The 25358-nt window shown below is 37.8% G+C and overlaps 1 protein-coding gene across 2 annotated transcripts in view; it reads right to left on the bottom strand.

Moving 5' to 3' along the window:
• Window positions 1–207: 207 nt before the first annotated feature.
• Window positions 208–25358, bottom strand: part of LOC139131439 (sushi domain-containing protein 2-like) — a 47682-nt gene continuing 22531 nt past the window's right edge. For both annotated transcript variants that reach the window (XM_070697476.1, XM_070697477.1), the window contains 17 exons: window positions 24499–24626; window positions 23153–23455; window positions 22195–22332; window positions 21794–21956; window positions 20951–21199; window positions 11292–11574; window positions 10062–10346; window positions 9284–9555; window positions 7775–7912; window positions 7041–7217; window positions 6314–6595; window positions 5552–5800; window positions 4950–5123; window positions 2559–2745; window positions 2063–2113; window positions 1588–1650; window positions 208–1000 (listed from right to left, as the gene is read on the bottom strand). In XM_070697476.1, coding sequence (XP_070553577.1) covers window positions 952–1000; window positions 1588–1650; window positions 2063–2113; window positions 2559–2745; window positions 4950–5123; window positions 5552–5800; window positions 6314–6595; window positions 7041–7217; window positions 7775–7912; window positions 9284–9555; window positions 10062–10346; window positions 11292–11574; window positions 20951–21199; window positions 21794–21956; window positions 22195–22332; window positions 23153–23455; window positions 24499–24626 — 3191 coding nt within the window. In that variant the 3' untranslated portion in view covers window positions 208–951. The remainder of the gene's footprint in view (window positions 1001–1587; window positions 1651–2062; window positions 2114–2558; window positions 2746–4949; window positions 5124–5551; window positions 5801–6313; window positions 6596–7040; window positions 7218–7774; window positions 7913–9283; window positions 9556–10061; window positions 10347–11291; window positions 11575–20950; window positions 21200–21793; window positions 21957–22194; window positions 22333–23152; window positions 23456–24498; window positions 24627–25358) is intronic.

The raw sequence follows: 25358 nt of genomic DNA, 5'->3' as shown, positions 1-25358 counted from the left end.
AAACGAATAAACACTTATTTTTTCAAGTTTAACGTAACATTTTGGTGTTCAATATGAAGAAATAAAAATATATCTTTAAGACACTAAAAAACTTTTAAAATACCATATACAACCCTTTACATACATGACGAACAGAAGCATACACCTATATTCATTGATATATATATATATATATATATATATATATATATCTCCGTCGAATACGAACACCAAACAACTATTAACTATTTGAGCTACAATTAACTAACACAATTGGTTAATATACATTTAACAGGCGCGTTTTAAAATCATTCCATGTGAATAGCATGTGTACCTATAAAATTATATTAAAAAACAACTTAAAATAGAAATGACTTCCTTTGTCTTTCTTAACCCTTTGAGTGCTGTAAATGTTTCCCAACAAAATTTTAGTGCAAAATTTTACCAATTTTTATGAATTTTTCTGTGATTTTTTTGATAATTTTGGATCAAATTGACAGCATATTTCATTGGCTAAAGTTTTTCATAAAAAAAGCAAATATCTGAAAAAAATGACTGGGGTATATTTTATATAAGGTGACAAAATTGACTTTGGCGCTCAAAGGGTTAAAGTACACCAATCACGTCTTGTAAGGCAAGTGAGTTACCTTACTCACTGGTAACTCAGGTTACCAGTGGGTCAGAGTTCAAAAGATGAAAAGATCTACAGCATGAGTTATGGCACTCGAAGCACTGTATGAAGTGCTACATACTGAGGTTTTGTAAACGTCATCAAATTTACAAAAAAGAGTGCCAATTTCAAAGAGGTATGAGCATCGACACTTTTCGTTTGATAAATACACTTTGAAATGAAAACTTCTCCGACGGTGGCAGCAATTCTGTTGGTTCCGACACAAAACCCTTCGCCGTAAACTGATCTTGAAATTTAGAGTACGATAGCCCGTTAGTAAAATTTAGTGGCCTGTGTTCAACTTACATATGTTGTTCTTGTTCTGAACTAGGTCGTGCAAAAAACCAGACACTAGAAATAGGAGAGATAAAATGTATCTAGTTATTGTACTATCAGAAGTATAACTTTAAAGACATAGGAAAGGAATTAGCTGGTGTGCGTGACGGAAAACTGTCTTATGCTACTCTTGCTCATCAGTATCGGTAGTTTCTTAGTGTTTTCATAATGTAAGCAATCATATGAGAAGTAGGTAAGACTTGTAGCGACAAAATGTTTGAGCAAAACCACTTCTAACATGACATTCAAAGGAGAGGTTTGAAAAGAAAGTGGCGATTTTAAGGCAAAGTAGCGCTTATTATTTTACCTTCATTTTGAAGATACGTATTTCATTGCGTTGGATGATATGTGATTAGTAACCGGCATTTTTCCTTCTTTACAATGCATAGAATAGTTGAATGACGCACACTGCTACTTTTCATTGGAAATTGCGCCACGACAGTATTTATATGATCTGCTTATTGGCAGTGGCAGAACTTATGGAAAATGAACCAATTTGTATTCTAAGATAAAACCCTTTAATAACGTCATTGTAAAGAAAACGTAACTGTGAAATCACTCTCACATCAGATTTTGTTAAGACATTGAGTTGTATTACTTACTCCACAGGTGCTAGGTATTGACCGTCTTCTTGGCATCTGTTTCCGCCATTCTCACATTTTTCCCTGAGAAGAGAAAATTTGCCTCTGATGGGTGGGTGAGTTACATCTACAAATATACCTTCCGAATCGCACCATTTCCAATCTATAAATCTAAGTTTATTTTTTCTTTCAAAGTAAATTTTACAATTCACATGTCTAACATTTGCTATGACTGAGCATAACTCTGGAAGGAAGGGAAATCTGATTGCAAAAAAAATTGCATATCAAGCAGATCACATCGAATTAAAAAGTAAATCAAATGTGATTCCTCTCAAGTATACTCGAGGCAGATATGTTTATAGAAATTTTACTCTGTAGTTCGTGTTTCATTAACGGGGAATGATATTTTGAACACACGTATACTTTTACTTCTTCAAACGTATACTGACATGACAATGTTCGACACTTGCTGAAAATGGGGAAAATTGATACTCACGGTTGTTCATTAAAAGCAGGATTTTGTTTGTCATGGTTGTAACTCTTCGATCTGCAAATAACAAATCATCATAGAGAGCACAAAAAGAAGTCTGATAAAATAAGATCAGTTACAAGTCAAATGTATGTAGTACATGTTATTGAATCGTGCATAGCTAATAAGTAATAAAATATAATAATAACATTATTGCCTTTTAAGACCATCAAATAAGGAACATTATAAGTGATACTGCATGAAATACTGCCGGAAAAGCTAGTAAGACGTCATGGCCATTTGCCTGTGATAAACTGATTGGTCCTTCAACTTTCAGTGCAGTCTCCTTAAACTTTGAGGTTATTTTGAGCAAAGCCTAACTTGTTACACGGCCGCATGTTTGAACCATGGATACACAAAAATAGATTTTTGTACATCCATGTTTGAACCAGGTTTGAGGCGCTCTTGAGTTGCCATTGTTTTCGCCGCTTCCTCAATGTCACACCAACCCTTTCGTTCCTACCTGTCACCCTTCTTGACCTTCATTTTGCTTGAACGCATGCACCAACATAAAATAGCAATAACTCCAAGTAATGCTATTACTAGACCGCCGGCGGCGCCAACGACAATCCACACCCATGGTTGCGGGCCTTCTACCGGTACTGGGAAGACTATCGTATCTGTAACCTCAGCCGTTGGGGTCGTCTGGTCTGTAACAAAACGATCAGATAGGACCCATGAGTTATAAAGCACAGCTTTATCATGGAAATAAAAATAAGGGAATGCGGCCACGTGATTTACCCGAATTACCTATGTTATCTATCCATCTACTTCGACCAATAAGGTTAATGGGACATAAACAGCTAGTACTAGTCGCATGCTGAGGGTGTGTTCAGCAAGTGACAAACTCAGCCAATTCCTATGACAGTGGCAACCAAACGTTGTTTAATTGCGGCATGAATTATGATCAATCTAACACAGTTTTATATTTCACGCAATAGCCTTCACATTATCCGTGTACATAACGACCTTAAGGTACTCCTTAACTTTGAGTAAGAATGCATTTGTAGAAATCTTATATTGAGTAAATCAAACAATCTGAAAAATGTGACATATTTAACCGTACATTTTATACAAGTTTATTAATCATTAGATTTGATTCTGTAAAACACGAGTTACTGAAAGATATTTGAAAAATACTCCATTTAATATCAATATTATGGTCGAGTTTTCACTGTTTGTCTCTGCTGCGTATTGTTCAGTTAAACATTTGTAATGTATCTAGATGCACCATACCACACTCTCTGTTAGCATGTTACGAGTACAATCAAGATAGATAGATAGACAGATAGATAGATAAATTGATTGATAGAGCGAATATTAATTGCCATTAATTTGTCTAACCCGCTTGCATGTACAAAATGAACGCTCTGCCTCTGTCAAACGAACGCCATAAAAGATGCCTTGGAAATGGAATTTGTTGACCGAACAACAACAAGAACAGCATATCCAGGGACCCGAAAAACCAACTCAGAGTTCAAACTTTCTCACTCGACCTATAAGCAAATATTCTGTCCTAGTTTGGTTAGAATGTGTATACTTAGTCATGCCAGATATGGTATGCAAGTATTTGTATTACACAGAAACATAGTATTAGCCATACTACGTTACTATCCGCCAGGCTATTCGTGACGTCACCAACGTGTATGACAATGTTCTGAAAGTATTGTTTAACGAGTATGTATATGTACACCTTAGAGTTATCGTACCCATGACAGGATTCATTATCAATAGTTATGCTCATCACATACATATATACACCTGTAGCTCCGCCGAATAGTGAGAAAAGTAAAGCTTACGAAACATTTTTCTGCAGATCGTATCTGATCCATTCCATGTGCCGTCGGTTTGACAAATTCTCAAGGATGGGGTATCGGTCGACTGGAAACCCTCCTCGCATTCAAACTCAACCATACATTGGTACCATGTACACGATATAATGAGAGAGCCATTATCTGCGATCTCCGGACGGCCACAGTCAACAAGGTGAAACAATCGCAACAGGTAGGAAAATTGGACTACTCAAACATTCTTATGAGAGGAATCATCGTGCCTTGATATGGAAAATGATAATGCAAGGACGAACAGACAATGCAGTGGGTTTATGGCTTACCGTGACGTATATAGCCTAATGATTGGCAAATATATGAAAAGATGAGAGACCATTTAGACAGACAGACAGACTGACTCATAGCTTCAAGTCGAACCTTAAAACAATACCTCTCAGAGAGAGATTTTCGTGATTAACATCATTCTGCACCAGTGAGCATCCCTGATGGATATGTTATGTTATGTTATGTTATGTTATGTTATGTTATGTTATGTTATGTTATGTTGTAGTATGGTATACAGAAAGATGGCTTAACAAACAAAGGAAAGATATTTATGGAAATTGTTTTGGGGATCGATAAATTATCGATATTGCAATTTACATTTAAAGGAACGATAGTTGTAACTTTTCGATAATATATACTTCTATTGTTCTGACGAACATGCGCCTTATTTTCTTCTGGTTTTTATCCTCAAGCAGTCTGTTGAACTATGACAAACAAGGAAATAACCTTGCTAACACAACTTATAGTCTACAAAATGCAATGCAACTGTTGTCACGTGAATTTTGAGACTGAATTACACACATGCAAGCCGTGTTGAAACGTTGAAAAATGGAGCGACGCCTTGAAGTTTAAGCTAATGGGGTTTTAAAAACATCTTACAAAATCTCATAGTCTTTTAAGGAATTTCGAAGAATATAAGCAAATGCATGACTTTGTGAATTGATACAATTTCATGTACTATGACATCAAATTGTGTCTTCATTCTGGCATTTGTAGAAAACAATTGAGCGTTCCCTTACGCTGGCATTTTGGTAGTTCAACATTCCATGTCCCGTCTTCTAGGCAGATACTTTCAGTTGATCCAGCCAGATTGAAACCCACGTCACAGCTGAAAACAGCAACACCGCCTTCAACGTATTTGCTGACAGTCCTGCTTCCGTTAGTTGGTGTCCCGGGATCGCCACAGCTCATAACTGAAAAACGGAAAATGGAGATAATGAAATCTTCTGACTGGAGAATACCTTGATGTCTAACTCTCTTGTGTGACATACCACACGACATCAATGGGACAAAGGGATTTTGTCCGCAAAGAAGATAAACTTGTCCAAAGCTGTACGAGTTTTCATAACTTAAACCTACATATTTTATACGGTCTATATGTGACAGCCAGACTGTGTGATCGCATTGGGGAGTTAACATTACTGAATACAACGATTCTATAAACGCTTTAAGTATAAATACGTGACATAATAACAATGAACATATCAACAAGTGGTCGGTATTGTATTGTCCAACCAAATCAACACTAATCTATATTATTTAAACATAACTGTCTGGCTCCCTGTTGGAGTAAGGAAGAGTTTCAAAGTTTAAACTTTATGATGCGTGAACAAGAACAAACCTTTCTTCGTGCTCTCAACAAAGATGTCATACTCTGCAACGGCCTTTTTAGAGATGCCCGCGATACGCTCGTCTCCACCAGTGGCGTGATAATCGAAGATACACTGAAAGTTGTCACCGCAAACAGCGACAGCGTTCTCAGGAACAGAATCAGGAATCTCGAAGATTGGAGTGTAATCGTCGTCGTTGATCTCGTCAAAGGACTTTCCAGCGCCGTAGAAAAACATCGTCTCTGTCTCAGGAACAGTCCCTGAAATCCAAAAAAGCGAAACAATCCTGAAATAAAACAAAGTTTTGCATGTGGCTTCAAAATGTTGAGAGAATTTTGGCATAATTTCGTTGGTTGAGATACAGTGAATATCTGCAAGTGACAGAGACAGACAATTACTTATCTATTTATCCCTGACTATATATTTGAAGCTTTTATTTGCCCCTTCCGTTTTTTTTTGTTTTCTTAGCATCCTCAACCATGATACTGTCGTGCACAAGTTTGCAAAAAAACACGATTGGAACTAATTTTGGATAATTGGATCTTCATATTTTTCAAATTTCTCAAAAGTGTTAGGTGTCCTATAGCTGAATGTGGCAATATTACAAATTACCCACAAAAACAAGTGTGTAATTTAAAAAGAAAAGTAGATTAGGTTACATTTGCAGATTAAATCGACATTACTTCATCATCCAATTATCCCAAATTAGTTCCAATCGTGTTAAAATACGTAAATCGTTTAAAGGTAATAAAATATTGATGCCAGACACTAACATTTCATGCCAAAGTCATAATGAATTTCCCGAAGAGAAGAGTTTACTGGAACAAAACTGCCATCCGGGGTCATTAGATCGTCATCCGGGTTATCATTCCAAAGTCCCATCAGCCCTTCGGTATTTCCTTTCAAAGATGGCGGACCAAAGAACATAAATGACATCAACATGAGTCCCTCGGTGGCGGTAAATTGCATGGAAATTTCGGAATAGTGGAAGCTTATCGTGATGATGGCTTGTGTTGAGTTTCTATCACTTATCTCATCATTGATGACAGAAAAACCTGCAAAACAATCATATTGGCGTAAAACATATCAGTGTCTAATCATGAGGGCAATATTAAATGCGTAATATTTCTCGACACGCTTGCTATTTCGTTTCATTGTTCAGTACCAGCATTCAGTTACGAACGAAATTGAGTTCTGTGACCATTACTTTTGTAAACTATCTTTTATTTAAAAGGGTCGTTTAGTTAGTGAACCTTCAACCATGCCGAAAGAAGGGTTGGCAAAGGACAAAGATCATCGCCCTCAACACGGCAAGCTTTATGTAAAACCCAAATCCCGGATGACCAACATCGCTTGAGATCATGTTTGAAATTGTGGAGAGATTTCTACACGACGAAAAAAAATCTACTTGAACCGAATTTGTGGTCTTCAAAATGATATTTTCGGTGTTTTGATTAGCAACAACTGTTGCTTTGGACGGAGTGCTATTATAAGATATACCTGCAAAATCCCAAAAGGATGTTTCTTCGAAGTCCAGTCTCTGCCAGGTGTTGTTCATGTCATCGCTTGCGTATATCCAGCAGTCAAGTAACCGCCGTTGATTGACCTGCACTTGAACTCTGTCAGAGTGTGATTCTTGCATTACCATGGCCGTGAAAACAGTCGCATCTGTACTACCTTGAACGAAATTTACAAGATGGCATGTCTTTCAAAATTCCAATATCCCAAAAACAGCAAACTTGATCGTCTGTCAGATTTCAAACTAGTGCAGTGGTTAAGAGGTTCTGTGCGTGAAATTTTGATGTATTTTTTTATTGTTTTTGTCATGCCTATAAAGTTCGTGGTCTTATCCAAACTCGTGTCTAAATGCGTCTGCACAGCATGTTATTTGCTTGATGTGCACCATAGCTGTCGACATGAATTCCAATTCAGACTGGAATTCATTTGTCATTGTGGAGAATACTTTGTGTTCTTAAGGTTAATGCACAGATTTTAAACATATCTGAGTCGAATAGTTATACTTTGACAATGTTGTGCACACTTTTCAATACTTCATCGAAAGTGCCCAGACCAGTCCAACCTTTCATGTCATCACTAAGTCCAAGTTCAGCAATATCCAAGTGGATAGAGGAACTGTGATTCAAGCACAGTCCCTCCACCCTCAGTTCACTCATCTGAGAGTAATATGGTGAGAGTTTACATCGCACCCTACGGTTATCTGTGGTGTATTTTACCTGTCTCTAGCGTTTCCATCCTGGCTTGCATCGTGAATGTGTTGTTTGTGGTCTTCAGCATATAAAACTCGCCGTGCCCATTGAACGTATACTCTGTCCCGTCAAGTGTCATGATGTGAGGATCGCCAACACCGCAACCTAGAACGTATTAATGTAGAGATATGTTACATAGTTTTGTTCATATTGAGACTTTAGAGCTTACATTCGTGTACTTAATTTTATTTTTTATTTTTTTTGTTATATTTATTTATTCCAGTAAACCAGAGGGCATAAAACCCATTTACAGACACCTTAGGAGAATATAAAAAAACAAACGAACACATACAAGATAAATGCTACAAAATGCGAAAATAGATAAAAAGTGACTTCACGATCAAAACAAACACATGAATAAAAACGGCTATACCAAAAAACTCGTAAAAGAACGCACTCTACAGCACACGCTACAAGATTGAAGCAGAACTGAAAAGGTCAATGTTTGAATGAGCTTTAAAAACGTCATTTACAGTGGTTACACATCTTAAACTGGGGGTTGGGGTCCAAGATTAATTCTAGAGGCACCGTCGCGGAAAATAAAGTTTGCTTGGTACATTAAAAGATACTTTGTACAAAATGGACGGACAATTATTGTTGTTACGAAGGAAGTTTGTTCCCCAGAACCTTTTGTTAAGACATAGAGTTCAATGCCCTACTGAATGCCAACTTCGGTGCTGGACAGTTGCATGTTAATTTGAGACCGTGACAAGCATCTACAAAGGTGCCGACAGACACTGACAAGATGTCAGCATGTTAAACTTGGCAAGCTATTTGGAAGTTCAGGGTAGATATCCACTTATAACATCTGTTATTTTTCACTTTCAGTATGGTAATGAGTCAGAACGTGCATTTATAATGAAGTTCTGTTGTATTTATAGCTACGTTAATTAACCTAACTATAAATACACTAAAACTTAATGTAATGAAAATAAAGCAGACGTTAATTAACGTCTGCTGTATTTTCATTACATTAAGTTTTAGTGTATTTATAGTTAGGTTAATGAACGTCTGCTGTATTTACAATTAAGTTGAGAAAGTATGTAGTTGGACGTTAAGTTGGTTTAGTAGATCTTAACACCGGCGGGCTCATCTGAAAGCATCTTCCTTAATTGTTATCCACAAACCTCTACTCTGTTCGAACTCTGGTATCCTGCTCGTAAGACGAACATAGTATCCATAGTAATAAGCGTGCATTGACCGGCTTATAAACAAAAGTGGCAATTTACGCCTCCTCACCAGTGGGGTAAGCTTAAACCTGGTACAGAGAGCATTTTACTACTGCTACGTGTACTACTAAATGAGAATTAAATGTAACCCTGTGGGTGAATGACATATCCAACTATGTGCAACATCCTGTGTAGGAAGTTCAATTTTCTCGTAAACGATAATGGGCATTATGCGAAATATCGGCGCAGAAAGGCTGACGTTCAACTTTAGAGTGCACCTGTCTTTCGTAATTATACATCCACATACCTGGTCTTGGAGGTTCATAGTTTTGGCAAAGGTCTGTTGGTCTCCTTTCGTAAAAGTAGCCACAGTGTTCTGAAGACAAGTTGCAACAGTTCTCCCATGGCACAATGTCTGACAGGAAATAAGATAAGTACGGCACCTTTCCCTCAGATTTGTACGGGTGCACACCTCCGTGATGACGTCTGTGGGCTGTACCGCCACTATTTTCCAGTTCCTGGCCGTTGATGATGTTTCCCCCGTCGTCATAGCAACACTTTTGCCCGGCACCATTAACACTGCGAGGCGCAAACATAAGCATGATATTTTGCATGGTAACCTGGAGTTGTGACTTTGAACCTGACGATCGCTTTCAAGCTTTGTTGTTTTAACTTTTCGTTGACGAGACTATACAGCAACATACATCTATTTCATAAAGTTATGTACTGTTTGCTAATGTCAATTTTCAGACAGGTTTGTTGCGAATGTTTCGTGGCAGTCATGCGTCGAGAAATCAGTGACTGCTTAATGTTATTGTGATAGACATGCACATCAATACCATAATTTATCGGCTTAATTGCAACATAATAGAAATAATATACACATCATGACTTTGAGATTTTTGCGTTCAGAAATCAAAACGCCAAACGATTTGAAAAAAAGTGATTGTAGGGATTACAATCCCCTCTTATGAATACTCCCACTCTGATTTCTCAAAGGTTTGACCAATTGCATCCAACTGCCAGTTGACATTTCGTCCATGACAAACTGACATATAAAATTATACAGACTGTATACCATGTACCTTGCATAGTTCTCCCGTACACAGTGCACAGCATTGGGCGTCCTGTGGCAGTTGTCACTGCGATGGCTGAATCTTTCATTACAATGTGGATCCGCAGAGTAGCGCCCCCGATCCACCCTGGCTTGCTGTAGCGTGCACGGACAAGGCGCCAGGTCTTCGACAAATTCATTCCGGTTATATTCTTGGGCAGAAAATGCCCAATCTTTGCATAGTTGGGAAGCTTCCCTGGTTTTGTCCCATCTCAAGTTGTGAAAGTCACTCCATAGTGCCTGTGTTAGGGTCAGGCTGTAAGATAAAGCAAGATATATACGAAAGGGAAAAATAGATTAACATACTTGTCTTTTATTAGAGGCATCGTTCTGTTTTCGGCGAAATATAGTATCGTGAAACGAATGATGATGGCTTAAGAATCGTTCTGTTTTGTTTTATCCTGTCTGTGTGAGATACAATAACGATTACAAGTAAAAATAAATCCTAAAGAATGAAACACGTAACCCTGAAGTGACGTATACTTATGCTTTTTCTGTTCCCCCACCTTTCCTTTTATGGCAGGAACATAGATGTAAGTATTTAGTAAGAATTTGTCATCAAAACAGTTTGAAAGTAAACCAGTGCTCTATTGTTGTCAGCATTGATGGTTTATTTTGAAGGTGATGGCGGTTTTTTTTATCGTACTTCGTCAGGAGCAATATTACTGAAGAAGCAGAAAGTTTGGCATCGCATAATTATCATTATTAATCCTAAAGAAGCAGAAAGTTTGGCATCGCATAATTATCATTATTAATCCTTTCATGTCATACACGGGATTTGCTCTGTTGACGGGGAAAGGTAAGAGATGGCGAATTGATATAAATCCGGCATGTTAAGGTAGAACGCGCCTCGGGGACAGATGTTTGGACTCTCAAACTTTTACACTTTTCTTCTGATATACCACTTATGGGGGTTCATTTTATGTTTCTCCATAGAGTTAACACAGGAATGGCGGTCATTTTAAATTTTAAATATCGGTCAGTCTTGAGTTTCTCTAGTACCAAAATTTGTACGGTGAACCCCGATTTTTAACCTTCATTTAAAAGAGAATGGCTGAAAGCTTCATTAAGGAAAGTTTGAACAAAAGCTTAAGTCATTCACCTTCGAGGCGCATACTTCCTTAACCATAATCACTTTTATTACAGTCTCAGGAGAAAGACAATGGTGAGAGACACCTCCGCAATGACAATATACACTTACTCTGTAGCTTCGACTTCAACGATTTTGATAACGCCAACCTTGTACTGATGTGTGTCCACGCTCTTTTCAAATGTAAACGTCCCTGCGTCGTTTTCAGTCACTCCTAAGCGTTGTACATTTTCGAGAATGACATTGTCACCGTCTTCTTTGTACCCGAATAAGTGGATCGCAACCTCCTTCTCCACAAGGATTTTTGGATCCCAGGTAATGGTCAAGAAATTTGTCTCGTGCCACCTGTGGGCCTCTTGTCTTATAATGGAAGGCGTGTAGTATTCGAAGCTTACTGAAATTTACAAAGGAAGATGATGAAGCCGTAAAAAATAATTGTAGGATTCACGCTCTAACATTTGTCATCGTGTTCAAAAAAGTAATTTTTGTAAAGTACTGGCAGGAAAAACATAAAATAGTACGAGAAAAAAACAACACACCTGCAATTTTAAACTGAAACTAAACACTTATACACACTTTACAACTGTATATGTATCTATGCATTATATATGTACACATAATATATATATATATATATATATATATATATATATATATATATATATATATATATATATATATATTATGCATTGGTATGTTGAGGGCGCTTTGTAGGTAACATACCACAAAACAGTAGCTCCCAAAACTTTCGTTAAATTCCCCGATTGAGTGACTTGCCTTGAGCTCATAACCAGTTGTTACTTTTGCTAAGTTACTCTTAAACAACCTAGAAAGTCACCATGAATGAAGACAGACGTCAACAAGGAAAACGACCACGTCAAAGTTCCGGGGGTAACCGAAGTTCGCCCACGAGATCAATGGAGGACTCGAAACAAGGTGAAGTTACTGAGCTATTACGTAACCTGAAAGCAGGTCAGGAATCACTGCACAAGGCCTTTGAAAGCAAGATCGATAAATTGTAGAATGATCCTTTTAACACTTGAGACACAAAACTAAAGGAAATCAGAGATGAATTTTCACTGGATTTGGCCAGAATGGAAAACCAGATGTCCTTGGTAGAAGAAAGGTTGCGTGCATTGGAGGGTCAAGGTACTGATGTTCAGTCTTCAGGAATTTCTGTAACTAACCAGGTGGCTGAATCGGATGTGTCAGTTATGATTGAGCAACAACTCGATGAGAGTTTGACCGAGAAAGTGCAAGAGGTAATTTCGGCACTGGAGAAGAAGTCACGGACAGTGTGAAATTGGTTAAATGTACCAGATTTAGAAGTCAGCAGGAAGGATAAGTACCAGGTTTGACAAAAATATCTTTTGAGAGTGTTGGTCAGAAAATCGCGGTGCTGAGAGCAAATCGATCAGAAACTCAAAGACAGTGAATGTTTTCTGAGAGTACACGTAAAGTCATGCAAATCTCATGTGGAATGCCTGATAGAAGTGAATGCGCGTACTGTTCTCTCCCTGCTACCAAATGGTGCAGACTTCCGAATTGCTGGTAACGGTCGTATAATCCGAAAAAAACCAACTATGAATACTTCATCACCGAATGTCCCTAGCGGAATGTCTCGTGACTAGGATTCAGCCAGCCCTCTGACTGATAACAGAATCACAATCGCACATATTAACGTTGGTGGGTGGAAAGAATGGAATAAGGAACTTAAAACACAAATAGTTTTACATTATAATGTTGAAGCAGTTAGTATTAATGAAACCCACTTATCATGTCAAAATACAATCTATGTTGCAGGGTATAAATGGTTTGGTTCCAACCGATATCGCGTTCACAAGTAGGTCTTTTATTGGCATTGGCATCTTTGTTAAGGACAGCATGTTGAGAGATTACGTTGTTACAGTTTTTGACAAGGTATATGACGGTATTTTGACTATCAAGCTGAAACATGGGCTATCAGATTACTGTATATTTGTTCTTTCTTGCTACCTGCCAACAGAAAACTCACCATGGGGCAGGGATGCGTCAATTTTTTTTAGTCATACTTTGAGTTAGCTTTATTTGGCAGACAAAGAAAATGCTGTGTTTTTATGTGGTGATTTTAATTCACGCATAGGTAAGTTGCATGATAATATAGTTGGTCTTGATGACATTCCAATCAGACAGGTGTTGGATGAAAAAGTAAATCAGCATGTTTTAGGGCATTTATCGAATTTTTGACTGACTCGAAACTATGTGTACTTAATGGTAGAGTAAACCGTGGTACTGATAACTTTACATCTATCTCAGCAAGAGGTAGGGCCGTGGTTGATTATATTGCTGTTCCACATGAATGTTACCAGCACTGTCAAGAGTTTACAGTATTCCTATATCCGATGTTTTAGATAAACATGGGCTATCCCATCTTTTGAATGACAGGTGCAAAATGCCAGACTACTCTCTATTGTCGATATCCTTCAATATTCGTTCAGCTGTATATGTTCCAGCGCCTGACCAACACGACATGGCTGGTGCACACAACATAAAGAAGTTCGCTTCAAAGAAATACAAGCTAGCCAATATGCCAGCAACATTTATGAGTTCAAGAGTTGCACGCGAAGCAATAATTTCTATAATTGACAATATACAAACGTGTAATTATGACCAACGAAGTGTGGACAATATCTATACTGAACTCTGTGATTGCATCATCAATGAGATGAACTCAACTCAACTCTGCAGTACTGTGACTGTACTAGTAAATCATGCTGTAGACTACGACCTTGCACACCGTACTGGAATGGTGAACTCAAGTGTCTGTGGGAAACTATGCACTCAAAAGAAATACTTTCCTTAAGTGTCGAAATGATACTTGTATAAGGTGTTTAAGATGTTTATAAGGTGTTTAAGATTTTAAGCTAGCTCAATATAAGTTTGACAAGAGGTTAAAATATTACACTAGGCAATATAAGAAAGGTCTTTTTACAGAAATTGAGTCTATGTGCTCCAATGACTCCCACATATTTTAGACCATATCAAACGGCTAGATCCACGTTGCCATAGCGATACTATTATGAAAGTTTATGATGACAATGGCAGCGTTACTTTTGATCAAAAAACTGTCTTTGATGTATGGTGTAAAGATTTTTGTACATTGTATAATCATGTAAACGGTGACTTTGATGTCGGTTTTCACAATCAAATGTGTCAACATAAGTACTTGATGTTGAACGATATGAATGACCCTCTGTATGTTAGTAATGATAGGCTCAATAGGAACATTAAATTGGAGGAAGTTGAAAATGTTTTAAGGAAAGCAAAGTCTGGTAAAGCTATTGGGGCTGATAATATCCCTTATGAGGTTCTCAAGAATGCAGCGGCAGTCAAAATGCTTCAATATTTCTTTCAACTTTGCTTTGATACTGGTACTGTTCCAAGTATGTAGAAACACTCTGTGATTCTTCCAATTCCGAAAGACAAATTGGCTGATTTTCGTCTACCTTTAAATTATAGGGGCAATGCCTGCAATGTGTTATTTCTAAACTTTATAGTTCTAATCTGAATCGTAGGATTTTAGATTTCCTGGAAAGTAATGAAGTTTTAGTAGATGAACAAAACGGGTTTAGAAAAGTCCGTTCTTGCCAGGATCATCTTTTCGTACTAAGTTCGAATATCTGTAATAGACTTTAGACTTGTGAATAATCTGCCAACATATACAGCTTTCCTCGATTTGAGAAAAGCCTTTGATTATTTTGTAGTAAATGAAATGAAAAGTGACCCATGCGGGACTTGAACCCACATCCCCAAATACATTTCGGATGCTCTACCAACTGAGCTAATGGATTAGTCAGAATTACTGTGGTCAGTCCTGTCACATAGATGGGGGTCTTCATTTCATGTGCGTGTATAGTGAGTTTTGGCTAAACTCATTACCTAATCTTTCTGCCTAAGGATACTATGGATTCAACAGGGACTCGCCCAGAAGTCACCAACTTAGGAATTGACTTTTTTGGTAATGAGGATCAGTCATACGAATGATGCTAAGCCAGAGAAATGTAAGTTTGATGTGTTCCTCCCAGGTGTCACTATACAGGACATATGACGTATTGATCATCCGTTGGAACATGGCCGGAGAGTTCTTCATTCCAAATGGCATCACCTTGTACTGGAACGATCCGTCTGGTGTAACACAGGTGGATATTTCACGAGCATGAGCAGTCAGAGGGACTTGACAAAATCCATTTAGTAGATCAAATTTGTCACATATTTGGCTTTTCCCAATCGATCGATGCAATGATCAATCCTCAGGATTTGCAAAGTGTCTGTCTTTGTGAGAGTGTTCACTTTCCTGTAGTCCATGCACATACGATAAATATTATCTGATTTTGGCACAAGTATGCACGGCGAACTCCAGTTACTTTTACTTGGTTCAATAAAGTCATTATCCAGCAGGTATTTGACTTCTTCCTGGAGATATTTCGCTTTTGTTGGATTCTGTCTGTATGGATTTTGTTTCACAGGCTTTCTGTCTCCAACATCAACGTCTTGGCAAATGATGTTTGTCTTTGTTGGAACATCTTGGAACAGGTGTTTATACTCATGGATCAGTTCTTTCACCTGTTGTTGTTGTGACGGCTGGAGGTGTGCCAACTTTGTAGACTCAAGATTCTCCAGGATTTCTGAATTCTGGAGTTTGACAGAGCCCAGCTTTGAGTGTAGAGTATTTTTACTCAAGTCAGTTTCACTATCGCAACCTTGATAATGGTTTGAACTGACTGCACTGACAGGTTGTGTTACAATGGAATTATTCGTATCCAAATATGGCTTAAGCATATATATTTGGCATAACTGTTTTTGTTTTCGCCTGTCAGGTGTTATTATAATGTAATTTAAATCTCTTAATTTCTTATCAATTACATATGGCCCAAAGTAACGAGCATGGAGTGGTTTGCCAGGAACCGGAAGAAGAGCGAGAACCTTTTGACCTGGTTAAAACTTCCGTTTTGAAGTGTTTTTATCGTATTTGCTTTCTCATGGACTGCTGAGATGACTCAAGGTTTTCTCCGGCCAATTCACATGCCTTAGAGAGTTTTGTACAATAATCTGACACATATTGTAGAATATTAAGACAATCATTATCGTCTGATAGAAATTTCTCTTTGAAGAGCTTAAGTGGGCAACGGACTGTATGTCCAAATACAAGCTCAAATGGGCTAAAACCAAGAGACTCTTGAATTGACTCTCTAACAGCAAAGAACAGAAATGAATCCCTTCATCCCACTGCTTCTCTGTGTCAAAACAGTAGGTCTTAATCATATTTTTCAAAGTTTGATGAAATTGCCCGAGAGCACCCTGACTTTCTTGGTGATAGGCTAATGACCTACACTGTTTAACGCCCAGCTGTTCAATTACTTGTTGGAAAGTTCCAGACATAAACTCGGAGCCTTGATCGGATTGGACACATTTAGGAAGGCCAAATAAAGTTCAAAATTTGACTAAAGCTCTCACTATAGTCTTTGCCTTTATATTTCTCAGTGGTATGGCTTCAGGGAAGCGAGTAGATGAACACATTATTGTCAACATGTACTCATTTACTGATCTTGTTTTTGGTAGAGGCCCAACACAGTCTATTAGTATCCTACCAAAATTGTTCTTGAAATGCCGGAATTGGCTGTAAAGGGGCCTTTGGAATGGTCTGATTTGGTTTTCCTACCATTTGACATGTATGACAAGTTTTACAAAAATGTTCTACATCCTGCCTGAGATTAGGCCAATAAAAGTGACTGAGAATTTTATGATGTGTCTTCCTGACTCCTTAATGACCAGCCCAGGGGGTTTCATGGGCCAGGTGCAATATTTCAGCACGATAGGGCTTTGGAACCACAATTTGGTGTTTTATAGTCCAATCGTCATCAACCAAGACATCTGGAGGTCTCCATTTACGCATGAGAATACCAGATTTTGTATAATAACACACAGGGCTATCTTAAGTTCACCTTCGTCATCAGCCTTATCAAACAAACACAAAATATCTGGGTCTTTTTTTTGTATTTAAAATTGTTTTATTGGTAACATTTTTTTAATAACATGAACTTAAGATAAAAATGAAGTACAGTGCTTAGTTATCTACAATTTTGTGTAAAATTGAAATCCATTTGTTGCAATGTCTCTCTAATTTGTCTTTTTCCAGAGCTATTTCGTACTCTAGATGGTAGTTGAATTTCACTTGCAACATAAAAGCTGCAAAGTGTGGTTTACTCTGTTTCATTTTCATGGCATAGATGTGTCTTTTGGCTAACAGTAGCAAGTGATTATGAATGTCAGAGTAACCGTCAACGCCAAAGAGCACTTCATTTAAGTTATGTCTCGTGAACAAACTGAGAGATGCCTCGAAAAATGTGTGAAACTCGTTCCAGAAGGTCTCAGTGAATTTACAGGTGTAGAAAAGATGATCTAGTGTCTCGTTGCTGTTTTGGCAGAATGAACAGAGCGGTGATTGGTCCATGCCTCTTCTAGATAAATTGTAGTTTGTGTATAGAATATGATGAAGAAGTTTGAACTGGAATTCACGTGTTTTTGTGTCTATGGCTACCTTAAATGGTAGACTATATATGGGAGACCATGGTCCAGTAAAGTCATATTCTCTTTCATAATATCGTTCATTAATTGGACTTAGTTCCTCTTTACTGTAAATGGCGTTTCTGATGCTCTCCCTGGTAACTTAAATATCTGGGTCTTTGTGTTGTTCTGCAATGAGATTTGATCAAGAAAATGTCTGACCTTGGTCAGCAGAAATTTTACTGGAAGTTTCAAATCCACGAGGGATAACGGAATGGTCCGTATCAAACGCCTGACTAAGAAAAGCATAATTTAAGTCAACATCTGTGACATTATTTTCGAGAATATTTTGATTCTCAGAAGATTTCTTTGACATGGCTCGAGTAATAGCACATGAAGGATATATAAACCAGGAATTTCCTTCTCAATTTACTGTGGATCCTGATCTAAACTAGGTTTATCAGTCACAAGTGGATTAGTAATGACCTTGTCCCCAGCAAGTTCGTTTCCAAGGAGAAGGTGAAACCCTTCAAAAGGCAAAAAAAGGCCTTGTACCTAAAGTCACAGGTCCCAAAACAAAGTCCGAAGACAAATAGACATTATGGAGAGGAACAGGAATGTAGTCATTGTAATCTACCCCCTTAATAAGAAATTTAGAACCTGAAAATGACTTTTCAGAAAACGGCAGGGTATCTGCCAATAAAAGAGACTGGGACGCCCTGGAATCTCTTAAAATTTTTACAGGGGTAGCAGAAGACAAATCACTAGAAAGTGATATAAAACCATCATGAATAAATGGTTCGAAAATACCCATAATGCTATCTTGAGAAGAATTTACCTTGACCCCATTAATTGGGGATAAGAGGGGTTTAACCTCAGAAAATGTGTTGCACTCATTATTAGACTCTAATTGAGATGATGAAGAAATAAAGCCAGTGGGCTTAGATCCACTTTGACCACTTTGACCTTCACGTTTTCTTTCAATTTGAAACAATCCGACAGTAAATGGCCGCCTTTCTTACAATAATTACACGAAAGCGTACCAAACTGTTTGTCAGAAGGAGATTGAGACTTGGGATCTGATGATTTAGGAGTGTTACTTAAACTTTGCGAACTGTTGTCATTTGATTTCTATTCTCCTTTGAAAAATTCTTGGATGAAAAGGAGGAGTTAAATTTCCCTGCTTGTTTCAGTATGAAAAGGACTGGGATGGTTTGCTGAGAAATGAAGATTTATGAGTCAATGAATAGTCATCGACCAAACTTGCAGCAACCTCTAATGTATCTGCCTTTTGTTCATTGATAGACGTCTTAATGTCACTCCGAATGCACCTTTTAAATTCCTCAAATAATATAAGTTGACGTAATTTCTCATAACTTTGACTGACCTTTTCAGAAGAACACCAGCGATCAAACAGTTGTTCTTTTGTTCGAGCAAATTCAACATAAGTTGATCCTTCGCCTTCTCACAAGCCATAAATTTCTGACGGTAAGTTTCAGGCACCAACTCATAGCCCTTTAGTATCAATTCCTTCACAGAATCATAATCTGAAGCCTGCTCTACTGATAACTGAATGTAAATTTCTCTGGCTTTACCCACCAAAGCACTCTGCAAAAGCATAGACCTGGACTCCCTAGGCCAATTCAGACTCTGAGCAATTTTCTCAAAATGAAGGAAATATTTGTCAACATTATTTTCTTGGAAAGGGGGAACTAATCTGAAATGCTTAGTAATGTCAAAATTGTCTGAAGCGAAGAATTTTCCTGACTGTCCAAGCTCTAAACGTTTCATTTCTACTAGTAGTCGATGTTCTTTTAATTCTCTCTTCATTTCTTTTTCCTCTCTCTTTCTTCAATTTCTAATCTTTCCTGCCTATCTTTCTCTCTGTCTTTCTTCCGTTTCTAATTTTTCCTTTTCTAATGCCAATTTCTTAAGCTCCAAATCTGCCTGCATTTTTTTCTGAGTTCAAAGGAAGACTAGGGCTCATAATCTTTCAAGGCGGATTACTCAAATTTGCCTGAATTAACTAAATGTTTTGCAATCTTGTACTGAATGTCCCTCTTGCGCATAGACCTTTTGACTTCTACTTTAAGGAAATCGGCCAGCACTTGCAGTGCAATGAGGTTATCTTTTCTGAGGGAATCAAATGCGTCCTGATCAAGGTGCTCCATAAATTCGTCTGGTTTGAATCATGCCATGATTAAATTTCGCTGAGTTCACAATATACAGCAGTAGTTTTGAAAAGACTGGCAAATTTTTGTAAAACGGCTAAAAATATTCGTATCCCGGACAAGCCCCCCATTTTGTTACGTGAAAGAAAACGAACAAGAGGTAAACCCAGCAGTTTCCGTATAAAACGAAATTTTTTACGAAAATAAAACTAATTGCTAAGTCAGGGATAGAATACAAGCTGTAAAAGTGTACAGGCTACTTATCTCAGCTGGGACGGCAAAGCTCCAGTCTCAGAGTAGTAACAGTCAGTCAGATGAATGAACAGTCCTTTGGGGTGCAGGCTTGATAAGTTGCACAGTGAAGGTCTTGAAAGTCTTGAAGTTAATACTGCTGGGGTTTCCAAAGACTTGAAGTAACACGTAAGAGACACGATCCCAATAGTCTGACAGCAAGCTTGCTGTCCCAGTATATATACTCATGCGGTTATATAAGATAATTATATAAGAGCAATCTAGAACTTTTATTGACATGCTAATTAATGCTCTAAATTTCTCTCTCTTACAAAACTAATTGAATTTCCAGAACATTCCAAACATGACTAATTGAATTCAAGGTCGTGGAGGATGGTGACCGTGAGAATGTTCTAGACTAATTAAACACAGGTATTGTGTGGGGGAAAATGACCTACATAACAATTAATATATATATGTACGTATGTATTTATGTATTTATGTATCTTTGTGAAGTTATGCATGAGTCTCTCTCTTTCCGAATATATGAATATATGCATATATGAATATACATGTATATATATATATATATATATATATATATATATATATATATATATATATATATATATATATATATATATATATATATATATATATATATATATGTGTGTGTGTGTGTGTGTGTGTGTGTGTGTGTGTGTGTGTGTGTGTGTGGGTGTGGGTTTGTGGTGGTGGGTTTGTGTGTGTGTGTAATGTTACTGTGTGCTCTCTTTATAAATATATTCACATATATCTATGTATGTCTGTATCTATGTGTCTTACCTACAGTAAAGATACCCATGTAGTCACCGCTCTGTAAACCTGAGACCGTCATACGAAACTCTAATCGCCCAGTCTCATAGAGAGTTGGTGTTATACAGCTAGCTTTCAGCGGACTCTCGTAAAGGCCATCCACTTCAATGTCACCGAATCGGCATGTTATAGTGTCCGATGGATTGAAGCACGGTCCGAAAATCATCACTTTGTCTCCTCCTAACATTGATCCTAATAGAGGGTGTATGACCACAGATCCTGCAATCGAATGCAGGAACGTTCATGCCTATAACAAGTTTGCATGTAATGAGGCTTATGATAAATGTGGAACTCTGTAAACACTTTTTATGATTTATACTGAATTGTGACTCGTAAAACAAGAGCTACCTATGATGACAAGAACCATTATCCATATTTCGTTTCCTGCTATGCTTTGTTTCTTTGTTTTGGATTGTTTGCTTGCTTGCTTGCTTGCTTGCTTGCTTGAGTATTAGGTACAGTAGAGCGTAATTCATAGCAAAGGTATAAAAACCTGAAGAATACAGCAAAAATAGGAGAGCACACTTCAAGCACTTAGGAAGGCTTCCACTTCTGGTGTAACTTACAACAATGTGGCGATCTATTCCGGACGTATTTGTGTGCCCAACAAAACAGACTGGCAGGGTCCGATAATGCAAACATAGAAAATAGTAATCGAGCATGTATCCGTTGCATCGCTCAAAGTGTGTCTAGAGTGGTTACGGTTAGTGCGCCCCCAAATAGACAGGAGAAAAAGAAACGTGGACCAGTTACTATATGAGTATTTCACATAGTCGGGTTGAGCATTCTGAATTGGAGTAACATTATACACACCACCCGTATTGCAGCCTGCATCTTCAATATCAGTGTTGTCAATACGAAATGTAAATCTGCCGGTGACATTGACATTTGACCAGAGATGAATGTTAACGATGTCACCAGTTCTGGAACCTTTGACAGAGTGGGAGGTATCTCCGTCACCACCATTGAATCCAACCTGCACGAAATAAATCAATGCATATTACTCTCTAGCAATATTGTCATCATCGTCGTCATAATCATCATCATCATCATCATCATCATCATCATCATCAGTCAATGTGTATATATTTGCAATTATGACAAAAGTAGCAACAACGAAAATTTAGCATCCTTGAGACGACAACAACAATATTTATGTAACCTTTCTCAGAATAAACAAGACGGGAGTAAACAGGAAAGAGAAGTTCACATACCATGGCTGGTATTCCACCCAAACCCGTGTGAAGATCACCCTGAGTGGCAGCTCCAGTTGTCCATGTGATCTTACCATAGTTGAAAATGGCGAATGAATGCCTGCCATTTGTAACCAAAATACACTGAAATGTGTTGCGCTAGGGAAATTTAGAATGGAAATAATGAACAGTTACATGTAAATGATTGTATCTCTATACGCACCGCTATTTTAGGGTTTCTACAATTTGTTGACTATCCGGATGCATTGCTTATTAACACGATGCGATTACAATTAGTTGGGACAATTTAGATTCATGCCCTTACGTCATTAGCTCCAAATTTACTAGGATTATGTGATTTTCTTCCTCAAGTTCTCGCCTTAACAACTGATGTACTGCAATATATACTCCACAATAATATGATATAAGTATTCATAGGGCCTTGATGATGTCCCGAATTTGCAAGCACAATACAAGCTAAATAATCCTAAGCTAATCATATATATTTTAATAACATCGTTACACCGGTCAATCATTTTTATTTGTATTTTCATTATCATTACGCTTTGGCCAGAAGTCTAGATGGGACGCACAGGTGACGAGCACATGTGTAAAGGCGTTGCTCATATACAAAAACAGCAGACAAAACGCAACAAAAAAATCATCAGAAAAGTATTATACTGGCAAAATCACGAACAGGAGAGATAACAAACATAATTAAAATTATATGGTCTGAGTAACTTAAAACAAATTTAGTCGGTAATGCAAGTCGGGGTGCTCAGTGGCATTTTGAAATGCCTAGACACTTGAAGTGGCTGTGCTAAGCGCCTCTGATTATTTCTGTCTCGGTATGTAATTTTTATAATACAACCGCTTCGTTCTAAACTTAGTGCTTCTTCAGGCATATCTGCAAGGAAAGAAACAGATTTATTTCTTTGGAGGATTTTTGAAGGGATTGAATTTTAAAGGTCAGACACACCCTTTCCTTCCCGTCGACGCTCGCACCGAAGAAAGCGACATTGTCCCAAGTTGCAACGAAGGCCCAGGTCGCGACGAAATTCGTCGGGAAAACTCGGTGAATTTCTTCGGTGGCGTGAAATAGTAAAACATCATCTGGATCAGTGATTTGCCTGTAGTAGACTTCGCCACCGCCGTTCCTAGTGTCTGCATCAGCCCAGAATGGCGCCACCATGCGACCGTACTTGTCTTTGTCGAGAGGAAATGGGGCGGGATTGAATTTCTTGATATACCTCACGAACGATATGACGCCATTTGTATTGACCTTTAAAATGGTAAGTACATACAGCAAGTTAAACTCACGTCGAGCCAATTTCAAGTGTCCAATTTCAGTATGATGTCAATACTCTGCCGGGGAGGGGGGTGACTTGTCGTCTTTAACTTCGTTGAGGGTAATCAGGAATAGTACCAACACCTTGCTTTTAGGTGAAATTTTACCCGATTCATAATTCCTACTTTCATTTATACATCAAAATGAGACTAGTCTATAAAGGTATCCCCTCAGAAAGTGTTATTCTTTATTCTGAAATACAGGGCAGGAAAACATACCAAAGATTTACATTTTTGTCCAGTTTTAATCTACAAGATCATGTGAACGGAATAATGAAATTTACCTCCATTTCCACTGCCTTTCTTTGATTTCAGGGTGAAAAAAAATGGCTGGCTGAATAATGCCCTGGATTTTATTAACGCCCTGATATGTCACACTCTTTCAAACTCTGTAGTTACTGTTACGAACTTCAAGCGAAGACAAGATTCTAAAGACATTTCTCAGAAGTGATTAGATTACAATAGTAACCCTGACAACTGGGCTAACCCAATCTTTCAACATCAGTAAAGGTTTCGTTTCGTCACACTGAGAAAAATGAGAGCTTTTTCTATTATAAATGAAAAGATATCCGTGTTATTCGTAATTCTGAAATACAGGGCAGGAAAACATACTATTCCTGCTTCGTGGGCGTTGGCAGTGTTACAACTGAAAAGATGTGACCCTAAGGGCCTTGAAGTCAAAAGTGGTAACAGTCTTTGTTCATATACACACCAACTTTATTTCAGTTCAAAATCTGCTGACTAGTTTTGTACCAAACTGCTCACGTGGAACGAACGAAACTTCGTTCTCATTATCTCATCGGCGTCCAAGACGTAGCCGGGGAATATCTTTTCACGCACTTATTCAAGTGTTGCAAAATTCAGTATTATCATAATAGCGATGGACAGCCTAGGAAATATTGCAATGCAATGACAGGGCAAACAGATCAAGAGTGCATTATTTTTGTTAATTGAATGCGTGTTGATTACGATACTCACCCAGCAAGAATCATGGTTGTAGTCGTAGAACGGGAAAGGGATTGAAACGAAGATCTCACCCGAGTTACCATCGTCGTTAGGATGAAGAACACTATCCCCAACAGGGGTGCCGAATGGAAACATTAAACCTGAAAGAAAGAAAGAAAAGAAGAAAGAAAGAAAGAAAGAAAGAAAGAAAGAAAGAAAGAAAGAAAGAAAGAAAGAAAGATAGGGTTATGTATTTGAGTCCAAGTTAGCGCCTTTCGGTGCCTTTCGAATAATGATTAGGCCAGAATAATTTTGAAACTAATATTCATTTGGAGTTTATGTTCGTAAATATTTCTTTTCAACGTCGCAGAATGATCTTCTATGTGGACTTTTTTCCTTCTTTGATGATGGGAGTGCGTTCATGGGCATTTTCCTCAATTAATCATGGGAGTAGGCTTTGCAACAATGCCAACAGAAGCAAACTTCAACGCAATGCTTAGAATCAAAAACAGAATTAGGTCTGATTTATCCAGTTGTTAATCAAAGGCAGAACGCGCCTTAACCCTTTGAGCGCCAAAGTATATTTTTGTCATCTTTAGAAAATGTACCACAGTAATTGTTCCTGATTTTTTGCCAGAATTTTAATAAGAAACTGTAGCCGGTGAAATGTGATATCCATTTGGTCCAAAATTATGAAAAAAATATCTTACAGAAAAGTTCACAAAAATTGGTAAAATACTGCATGAAAACTTTAGTGAGAAAATTGCAGCAGTCAAAGGGTTAGAGGAGATATTCAGCTTCACAAATGTTTACAATACTTCACTGGATGCTGCTCTCGGAGATTCATTAGAAGCATTGTGAAAATCGGAAATTTCATTTTCCCTGCAGAGTTG

This window comes from Ptychodera flava, chromosome 4 (genome assembly GCF_041260155.1).
Source record: "Ptychodera flava strain L36383 chromosome 4, AS_Pfla_20210202, whole genome shotgun sequence".
NCBI classification, from domain to species: Eukaryota; Metazoa; Hemichordata; class Enteropneusta; family Ptychoderidae; genus Ptychodera; species Ptychodera flava.
Note: the sequence above shows the minus strand (reverse complement) of the source record. Positions and strands in the feature narration are given on the sequence as shown.